Raw genomic sequence first — 10378 nt, 5'->3', positions numbered from 1 at the left:
CGCTTGGCACCCCTTTCCCACTATACCCAGGGCCTTATCGCACCGAGATGTCGGGGGAGGGGATCCTAGCAACGTCTATGGTGATCACCGCAGACATTGGGCCACGGCGTGAGTCCCCGAAAACGGATTAAACGCGAATGCATCAACCCACCTCGGGTGTCCCACCGAAGCGGTGCGCGCGCGCGCGCGCCGCGTTCTCGGCGCTAAGGTGGCCACGCCCCCTTGAGCGCCTACGGAAGGACGCCAGCGAGAGGTTGGGACCCTAAGCTTTTAGCCCAATCCTCGGTGTGATTTCGCCTCGCCGTTCGCCAATCAGACGCCGAGATAGGCGTTCGTGCCTTGTTTCCCGGAGGTCCTGCCCCCCCCCCCCCCGCGCAGTCGTGTTCTCGCCGGTTTAGGGGGCGTGGCATTGCCGCGCCGCCTATAAAAGTGGGACGCAGCGAAGACGCCATTTTGCGAACGGCGAGCAGCGGCAGGGAGAGGTGCAGTGGAGGTTTTGCTGGTTTCGGACCCCAGCGGCCGGATGGTGAAATCCTCCCTGCAGCGGATCCTTAACAGCCACTGCTTCGCCAGAGAGAAGGAGGGGAATAAACCCAGCGCCACCATCTATACCAGCTGCACCATGCCGCTCCTCAGCCTACACAGTCACAGCGGTCACAGCAGCGAGAGGTGTGTGCCCCGCCCCTGCCCGAAGCTTCCAGAAGCGCTGCCGCGTCGGTCCGCGGGGGAGGCCGGGGGTGCCACGGTAGTCCTAGGAGCGAGAGATCTCCTTTGTCGTGGCCTTAATCACGCGGGGGCGGGTTCTCGGAGCGGTGGGGGCGGGGCGGGCAGCAAGACCAGTCTGGGGGTCTCGGGCCTGGGGGGCGTGGGGACACCCTAATAGATGTGAAAGCCTGTGGGGATCCGAGATTGGGTTTGAGGGAGGTCCGCCGGATCAGAGGGTGGATTTGGTAGGCGGATTGGCCTGATTTAGTCAGGCCCTCGAGTCCCATGAATCTGCACTTTGCGGGCGCGGCTGATTATCGTAGACTGCTGGAATCGTGAGCGCTCCGAGGTTAGAAAGCTAAACCAAGCGGGGTCCTCTACTCGGCGCCCCGTTGTGGCCCCATTGTGACCTCCATTTTTGGCCCCAAAGCGCGTCAGTCCGGGTATGCCAGGCCCCTGAGGACAGACGGAGCGTGGTTGCGCCACGTAGACGGTGCAGGGGTCTTTTTTGGGGGTGGCTTCCAGACCGCCCCCTGCGCGCGTACGACCCCGACCCTTCTTTGCCGCCTTTTCGTGTTAAAGAGATTTTCGTTGATAGTGATTCTATTTCCGGGGGGCTGGGGTCCAATATAAAATATGCTAGTTGTAGTTGGCAAGATCTTAGTTTGCACCACTATCTGCGGGGTTTCCCATCGGCCTCGGCCCGGAGGATGAGATTCTTAGCCACAATACACATGGGCCTTGTTTTGAGGGCGGTGGGGGCAGTTGGGAGCCGAGCAAAATGGAGGCGACTTTGGGACTTGTTTACACTGCGCAGCAAATGGCTGCTGGCGCTCCTGTCTGCGCGATTGTGAAAATCTCCCCCGGGGCGTAGGGCAGCTCTGCTGAGATGACGCAATTCGGAGTCCTGCGGGCGCGGGAGGGGCACCTCCATGGGCCTCTCCGCAGCACGCCCTGGCCGGTGGTGGGCCTCCAACAGAAGGTTGCTGGCTTCTGGATAGTTTCCGATCTTTGCTACAGACTACAAAGTGGAAAGGGGGAAGCTGAAATGGTCTAAGTTAGAAGAGGGAAGTAAAACTTAATGCGTAGGTAGGATCGGTTTGGTGTATTGTTTGTCTTAAGGTAATTCAAGGGCAAAAGACTAAGTGGAATTATGGGCTGGTAACCAAGCATCACTCAAAAAGGCTCCATCTAAGTAACCTATTGTTTTTCTGATTGCTGGGGGTGGGTTGGGGTGAACTGCCCAGAAGGACTCCTGTTGATTTTGATTCTTTGACCATTGTAAACAGGATTTGGGAAGGGGGAGGGCAGGGTCCCAGGTGAACTCACCGGGACTCTTGAATTCTGTGGCCTTTATTTGGTCTGGCTGAAGCTCAGGGCCCTTGTCAGTAAAGGTCAGTGCTGCTAATCAACCCGTTTTTCTCTAGTTCCAGGGTCTCCTTCAACTGCTGTAGTAACCTGGGTCCAGGGCCTCAGTGGTGCTCCTGATGTCCCTCACCCACCCCTGAAGATCCCAGGTGGGCGAGGGAATAGTCAGAGGGATCACAATCTTTCAGCTAATTTATTTTACTCTGTAAGTATCTGGGTACCTCCACTCCCCTGACCTTGAGGAAGTGGGATGGGCTGTCTCAACCTGCTGGTCAGCCCTGTAGCCCCTGCATCTCAGCAGTGGAGATTTCTGTACATTTGTTGTGCACCAGGAATTCTTTCTACATGGTTTTACTGAGTTCTCATAATCTTTAGCCTGTGTCCTTACTAAGCCACAAGTAGCCCTTGGCAAACTCCTTGTTCGTGCCCCACTATGGGGCACTTGCCCTGTCCCTGGGCTGAGCCACCTCTCAAAGGTTTGGGAGGCCCAGCATGCAGATATCACTTCAGGGGGCTGGGTGGCTAGTTGATTTGGTGCTTTTCTGGGTTTTCCATATTGTGGCATTGAGGAATATGATCCCCAGCCTGTGAGGCTTTGGTGACTAAGGTGCAGATATGATGTTCTTGCACAGGATAATAGGCTGAATGTAACAGAGGAACTAACGTCTAATAACAAGACGAGAATTCTCAACGTCCAGACCAGGCTCACAGATGCCAAACACGTTAACTGGAGAGCGGTGCTGAGCAGCAGCTGCCTCTACATTGAGATCCCAGGCGGCGCTCTGCCAGAGGGGAGCAAAGACAGGTGAGGGCTGGCATGTTGTGTCCTTACTCCTGGGGGAGGAGGGAAGCCACAATCAAGAGTCAGGCCAGCCATTATCATTTTGAGGTGAGGGTACTCTTTTTGAGTAGTGCTCTAGCAGTTCTCAGGAGATTTCTTCCCCAGGAGACACTGGGGCATGTTTGGGGACATCTGTGGTTGTCAAAATTGGGGGTGCTCCTGGCATTGAGTGGATGGGGCCAGTGACGTTGCTCGACCTCCCACAGTGCCCAGGACAACCCCTCACAGAGAATGACCCAGGCTCAGTGCCTTCAGGTCTAGATCTGGAAGAGTAGCAATCCCTACAAATCAGGCCCCTGAGAGAGGTGGGGAATGGGAATGGGCCCTTATGAGGAGCGGGCAGATCCTTACTGTTGCACTTCAGCTTTGCAGTTCTCCTCGAGTTTGCTGAGGAGCAGCTGCATGCTGACCATGTCTTCATTTGCTTCCACAAGAACCGGGATGACAGAGGTAGGTGACCACTCATTGCCAGATGCTCTTGCAGGTATTAAAGGAGAGGTGGCCCAGGACCCTGTTGTCACATATTGGTGTTCAGTCTGTTGTGCCCCTCCCCATTGCTGCAGCCCCCTGGAGGCTCCTATTAAGGGCTGTCTGCAGGTGAGCACAAAGGCCAGGGTGCTGGTGGCTCACATGCAGTTTTCCCCGCAGCCGCTTTGCTCCGTACCTTCAGCTTTATGGGCTTTGAGATTGTGAGACCGGGGCATCCCCTTGTCCCCAAGAGACCCGACGCTTGCTTCATGGCCTACACGTTTGAGAGAGAATCTTCTGATGAGGACGAATAGCAGCTGCGCCGCCTACGCTCCTCACCTTTGCCACCACTGACAGATCATAGACAGTACCCCTTTTTGTGTCTCGCTTTGTGGGGGTGGTGTGACCAGTTTCTGCACTGGGGTGCAAATGCCAGGCCTGCTCCCCTCTGGGTTTGTCCGCATGTTGTAATTGTGCAAATAAATGCTCACTCCAAATTAGCAGTATATTTCTTGAAGTTTAATATTGTGTTTGTGATACTGAAGTATTTGCTTTAATTCTAAATAAAAATTTATATTTTACTTTTTTATCACTGGTTTAAGGTGATACAAATTATCCTTGTGTACTGCAGGAGTTTCTTCTTTGAAGTTTTAGAAACAGTTTTAGATATTAACTTGGAGAGATAGGTATTAATCTACCCTTCTATTGCTTTCAAAAATCTGAATAAAAGTGTTTAAATCTAGATGTGTCTGGGTTTAGTGGTGTTAACTTGGCCTGGAGGCTGGCAACTGTACCTTGGGGCCAGGAAGAGGGTCCACAGTTATCTGGGGTGGGCTGGCCTGGTTTGCAAGTGTGTCATATAACCTGAGCTTAGGGAGGGGGGACCCTTGTTGACAGGAAACATGCCTGAGGTGGGAAACCAAGGGCCTAGTCTTCTTTTTGGCTATAACCAGGTTATGTGGGAGATGCTGGGTGGTTCAGCCCCTAGACTGAGGTTTCAGGATCCTGGGGTCCCACCTTGCCACTGCTAAGGCCGCTCTGGTTTGCAACCTGCCCCACCCCACCCACACTTTGGATCTTCCAGCCCCCTGCCCTATGCCTTTCCCTGGGTTGACCAAGGCTGGAAGCTGGAGGGCTTCTTGTTCACCCTGAATGGCCTCACTTTTACCTGAAGCTCTTTGGGGCCTGCTGGGACTTAACCAGGGCAGTGTGGGTTTGTGTCTTTGAATGTGGGCCTCAAGCAACCGTGTGGACCCTGTGCACCCTTGTTGCCCCTGGAGAATTTTGTAATACTGTGCTGCTGGGACTGGAGCTCTCTTGGAGGAGACTGGTCCTGCAGTTGGGGGCTGGGATGAGTGGGCTCAAGTCACAAGACTGGTTAGATTGCAGCGCCACCTGCTGCCTGCATCTGTGGGCATCGCCCTGAGATTTATATCTAGTCCTTGACTGGGAAACAGGCTGCAAAGAGGAGCATCTTTTTCAGAGAAGGAAAAGTCCTGGGGGGAATTTGAGTAGTTTTGGGAGTAAGATGATTATTTTCACCTACCTGAGTGATGATAGAGCCAGTTTTCAAAGGGTTGGAGGGACAGCTACACATTCCCAATCTGGGCAGGTCAAGAGCAGAAAAAAGGCATTGGATTGGGACATTGAAGGTCCAGAGTCTGAAGCAGAGAAATAGAGGAGAGGGTGTTTTCAGTGGAAGAAATTATTTGCAAGGTCAGAAAAGATATCCAAGGATGGGCAAATGTGGCAGGAGGGGTTGGCCAGAGAGCTTGCAGAACCTTTGTAGAATCCCCCTCTGTATTCTGAGGGTATTAGGGAATCAGGAGATATTTGAGCAGGAAAGAGTCTAGGTCGTATCTGGGGTTAGACGCCCCTCCCCAGGTCAACATGGTAGGGGAGTGGGAGTGAGGAGGCAAGGCTGGGGGCAAGAGCAGTGGGACCCTTCAAGCCTCCTGTGTCCATTTTTCAATGAGACATCGTTCACTCCCTCAGGTCTGATAAGCCTTGTCTATTTATTATCCTGTGCTGTTAAGTAAGCACTACTGTGTGTTAAGCCTGGCCCATTTCCTCAGGGAACTGAGCTTGGTGGGCAAGGTGGACAAGCGACAGGCAAGAGATGAATAAATATTGATAAATAAATATTGATACTTCAAGTGGTGATAAGTGTTTGGGTTAGAGGGAGAAGAATGCAGGGTGAAGAGCTAGAGGGCCCAGGAGGGACAACTACTTACTTTGAGGAGGTAGGACTGGAACAGTGTCAGAAGAAGCACATGCAAAGGCTGGGTGAACAGAATTTTTTTTTTCACTTTTTTTTTTTAGATTTTTTTAAAATTCATTTTTATTAGAGAGAGAGGGAGAGATAGAGAACAGGAAGCATCAACACCCATATGTGCCTTGACCAGGCAAGCCCAGGGTTTTGAACCGGCGACCTCAGCATTCTAGGTCGACAATTTATCCACTGCACCACCACAGGTCAGGCTGGGTGAACAGAATTTAATGTCACAGAGAAACAGCAAGGAAGCCACGGTCGGTGGAGAGAGCTCAGGAGAGGTGGTAGGGCTTGGGGATGTTGGGGGGTGAGTTCAGACTTCCCTGGGCTCGGCTGGGCTGGGCAGGCCTCCCCTCCTGGAGACTCTAAGCAACTTTTTTTTTCTCTTTTTTTGGCTGAGAGGAGGGGAGATAGACTCCTGCATGTGCCCTGACAGGATCAACCTGGCAACCCTGTCTGGAGTCAATGCTTGAATCAACTGACATATTTTTAGTGCCTGAGGCTGAGGCTGAAGCCCTCAGACCAACTGAGCTAGAACTATCCTTAGCACCGGGGATGACACTGGGACCAATCAAGCCACTGGCTGTGGGGTGGGGAAGGGTGGGGACAGAGTGGATGAGAAGCAGATGGTTGCTTCTCTTGTGTGCCCTGACTGGGAATCATACCCAGGATGTCCATACCCCGGACCAATGCTCTATCCACTGGGCAAACAACTCTTGACAAGGACATTCACACTGGAGGCATCAGTGGTCATGCTGAGCACCACGGGGTGCTCAAGGGCCAGGCATGCCTCCCACGCTGGGACTGGAAAAGGAGTGTTGCTGCTCTGGACTCTCATGGAGACAGTGAACATCAGACCCCAGCACTAGAAAGGTGCCTGGAATTCTGTTGGAAGGTAGGGGGAGGGGTTCCACACACTCATATTGATTAGCAGGGGACATCCACACTTGGGAGATGGGTGAGTGGCCCTGGCACCAGAAAGCCTCAGATGGCCCTGGTCATTAGCCCTCAGCTATGGAAGAAGGGCACTACTCTTGGGGAGGCCTTGGGCCTAAGTCCTCAACAAAGGAAAGGGGTAGGCATTGGAGGAGAGGTGTCCCTGGCTGAATAGCTGGTTGGTTGGAGTGTCCTGGAGTGTGGAGGTTGCCAATTCAATTCCTCCATTAGGGCACATACAGGAGCAGCTCACCAATGTTCCTGTCTCTCCCTGCCTCTCTCTTTAAAAAAAAAAAAAGACCACAACCGTGAACTCTCTCCACAGCCTTCTGGTCCCTTAAGGAAGGGGTGTCCACTCTATTATGGAAACACTGCCACCAGCCCCAGTCCTGGAAGGGAGTGTCTTGCCTGCCTCTTGTTGTGGAGCCCCTGGAGCAGGTTGGTGCTCTGGCAGGGTCAGTCCCACAGCAGTGCCAGGGCGCGGCCCAGGGAGGCCTCTGTGGCCTCTGCCAGGTATTTACAGCTCATTAAGCACGTGATGCACCCGCAGCCAGGGCACAGTGGTTCTCCGCGGTTGCACAGCTCTAGCCCAGGTCCCCAGAGAAACGCTTGCAGCGCACAGCAAGTCAGGAGGACAGAGGGTTGAACACGGGCCAGCTGGGCAGCCAGGCGCTCCAGGTCCACGGCGAAGGGTGTGGCCAAGGGCACAGGGCCTAGCAGCACTCAGAGCAGGCAGCCCATCTGCCGTGTGCGGGCACTCAGGGGTTCTGGCAGCCTTGGGCGGACATGGCCAAAGTCCGAGAGCAGCAGGTGCAGGGCTGTGGAATCTGAACAGTCCCGCAGTACTGCCAGCAACAGGTTCTCCTGCTGTAGCTCCGCCAGAACTGCTCCACGGGCCTGCAGGTGTTCGGGGCCGCACTTAGCTGCAGCAGCTGCAGGACCAGGGCCCAAGCAAAGTCCGGGGGCCTCTGGGCCCCGCCTCCGCCAGCCACTGAGCCAGCGCGCACTCAGGTATCTCCAGCGCCACCAGGCTGCTCCAGCGCACCTCATGGGCAGTGCACCTTCAGGCACCAGACCACACAGCCCCTGGAGGTTGACTTGCTTCGCTGCGAGGCCTGCAGCTCCACAGAGCGCACGGGGCTCCTTGGTTCTGGGCTTGGACACATACAGGGAAGAGTGAACCATCAAGGCCTGATGTTTGGTGGTATGGCTTATTTAACAGGAATCTTTTTTTTTTTTTTCTTAATGATACATAAAACAAACATGACAAAGTGTGGTGACACATAGTTAAGTCGGAGTGAGGTTAATATTGTTATTATTTGGAGGCCCCCCAAAACTAGCACTGCCTGCCTTGAAGCCTTCCTATCTTCCCCAATCTGCTCCCACTCTGGCTTTGTGGAGGGGCAGCCCACATATCTCCAGAAGCGGGGGTTAAATGTTACTTTGGATGTTAGTCACTAAGATGATTTGAAGGAAAACTACACCAGAGAGGATGGCGTGTAGACATTAAACTCTCCAGCCTACTAAATGCACAGGTCCTTACCATTTGGCAAAGTGGGAGGTAACAGCCAAGGTGTCAGAGCTGGGCTGTCCAGTAGAAATACAACACAGGCATGGTTTTACTTAAATTTTTCCAGTAGCCACATTAAAAAAAAAAATGAAAAGAAAATGGTGAAAGTAATTTTCAAAATATACTTTATTCAACCCAATATATTCAAAATGATAATCATTGAAGAGGTCATCAATAAAAAATATTGAGAAGTTTTACATTGTTATTATTTTTTGACACTAAGTCTTCAAGATCAGGTGTATATTTGACACTCAGTATATCTCAGCCAGGACCAACACTGTGCAGCTGCTGCAGTACTGGACAGCCAAACTTTTTCTAGAAGGTCAAGGAAGCATCAGGTCTGGGATTACATTAGAATCACCTGGGGAGGTAGTTTAAAATTACAGGTGTTGTGGAGGGGCTCTGAAGGGGTCTATATTTAAAAAATAAAGTCCTCAGCGGCCTCAGGATAGAGCCAGGTTTGAGCTATCCACTAAAGAACTCCGCCAGCAACAACTTCCTCCCTCCATACTCCAGGCTGCAAAATGAGCCCATAATAATACGTTCACCAGATCATGAGGTTTCCCCAACAAGGTGATGCGCCTGATGTTTGGTGGTATGGCTTATTTAACAGGAATCTTTTTTTTTCTTTTCTTAATGATACATAAAACAAACATGACAAAGTGTGGTGACACATAGTTAAGTCGGAGTGAGGTTAAATGAGTAAATGGGTCTAAAAGTCCTTAGCATAGCACAAGACACAAAAGAATTGTTCGATGTGTTTGGAGGCTGCTGCTGATTGTTATTATTATTTAAAGTGGTGGCTGTCAGCTGGCTCTGTCTAGTGAACTCAATGGATTTCTAGCCAGAATCTACTGAGCAGTGAGTTAAGATTCCTTGGCCCATGAGTGGCTTGGGAGGGAGTTTTAACAAGACTCCCAGGTGATGGAGAAATGTGGTTCCAAGGGCTGACTGTGCTAATTCATGTTAGTTGCAAAATAAGCAATTAAGCCCAAAGTGCTGGTGTAGGTTATGCCTAAGAGAGTTGGGGAGCTCTTTGAAGAGAGGGACAGTGGCGGGGCTCCCCTTGGCAGCCAAGACATGCCAGGTCTCCTTGTCCATCTGCACCATGCAGTAGTAGAGGGTGTCCCTGCTCTCCACGCAGGCTGGCCTGTCCGGAAAGCAGAAGCTTAAGTCCAGGCAGCAGGGGCCAGGTGGCCCCTCAGGAACTGGACCTGGAGCCAGGCACTCAGGGCTGACCTATAGCCCTGTAGCTGCCAGGACTCCAGCACAGCATGCACGGCCTCTGGGCAGCGCTGCTCATGGAAGGACAGGCCCAGCATGGTGTCCAGCGAGTAGAAGGGCAGCTTTGCAGGGGGGACAGGCTGGCCCCATCTTATTGCCTGCCTAACTCTCGTCCACACTACAGGACCCCAGAAGGGGCCTCCAAGGCTGGAATGGGGCTGGGGCTGGGAGCTCTGTGGGTGTGTGGGAAGGCAGGGACTAGGCACTGGTTAGGGTCTTCTTGGGCAAGAGTGGGGTCAGGGGCTGTGGGAGCTGAGGAAGACCCAGATGACAGGAGGTGGGTGACAGCAGGCCTTGGAGGCAGCAGGTGGGTACAGACTTCACTAGGTGGACGGAGGGAGGAGCGGGTGAGGAGGACTCCACCCCTCAGGCCCATGCCCCCATCTCTGAAATGGAAATAATACTAACACCAAACTGCTCTGTGCCTTGTGAGGTAGGGATGACACCTCTGTACAGATGAGAAAGCAGGCTCAGAGGAGTGATAATCAGCGACAGAGAAGCACTAAGCCCAGCACTAGGTGACCCATACAACCCCACTTCCCTGTTTGGCTCTGGGCAGCTCACCACATCTCTCTAAACTCCAGTTCTTTCATTTTTACAAGGTGAGCCCCACTAACAACAACAACAACAACAAAACCCAAAGGCAGTAAAAAGCTAATGTAACTGAGTTAAACCATCATTTGGTAGGGAGCCTCTTAAATGGTAATGAGAGAGGCCATCCTTTTGCTCTGGCCACCTCGGAAGGGTCTGGCGACTGGTACCCCCCAGCCCAGGGTTCCCTTAGATGGCTCACTAAAGTTGCTGTATGTGGGCTGAGTCAGCCAGGTGGAGGCATTGTGTCTGAGGGTTTCGGTAGGTGGCTTGGGGCTGTTCATGCTGCTGAGTGGGGGGCAGGTGTGATTGGCCCTCTTGCCCAGACTTGATCTTGCTATGT

General features: G+C 52.7%; 2 protein-coding genes across 2 annotated transcripts; one reads left to right on the top strand and one right to left on the bottom strand.

The window, feature by feature from the left end:
• Positions 1–434: 434 nt before the first annotated feature.
• OAZ1 (ornithine decarboxylase antizyme 1) lies at positions 435–4124 on the top strand. Its single transcript, XM_066276837.1, is given in 6 exon segments — positions 435–669; positions 2133–2190; positions 2192–2278; positions 2706–2878; positions 3279–3364; positions 3563–4124. Coding segments are annotated over 6 exon segments (684 nt in total). The 5' UTR covers positions 435–523; the 3' UTR covers positions 3697–4124.
• A 2922-nt stretch (positions 4125–7046) lies between these two features.
• PEAK3 (PEAK family member 3) lies at positions 7047–10319 on the bottom strand. Its single transcript, XM_066252677.1, is given in 8 exon segments — positions 7047–7501; positions 7504–7566; positions 7569–7638; positions 7641–7740; positions 9176–9362; positions 9365–9518; positions 9520–9767; positions 10238–10319. Coding segments are annotated over 8 exon segments (1359 nt in total).
• Between the last annotated feature and the right edge of the window lie 59 nt (positions 10320–10378).

Source organism: Saccopteryx bilineata, chromosome 1 (assembly GCF_036850765.1).
Source record: "Saccopteryx bilineata isolate mSacBil1 chromosome 1, mSacBil1_pri_phased_curated, whole genome shotgun sequence".
Taxonomy (NCBI): Eukaryota; Metazoa; Chordata; class Mammalia; order Chiroptera; family Emballonuridae; genus Saccopteryx; species Saccopteryx bilineata.
This window is presented reverse-complemented; position numbering and strand designations above follow the sequence as displayed.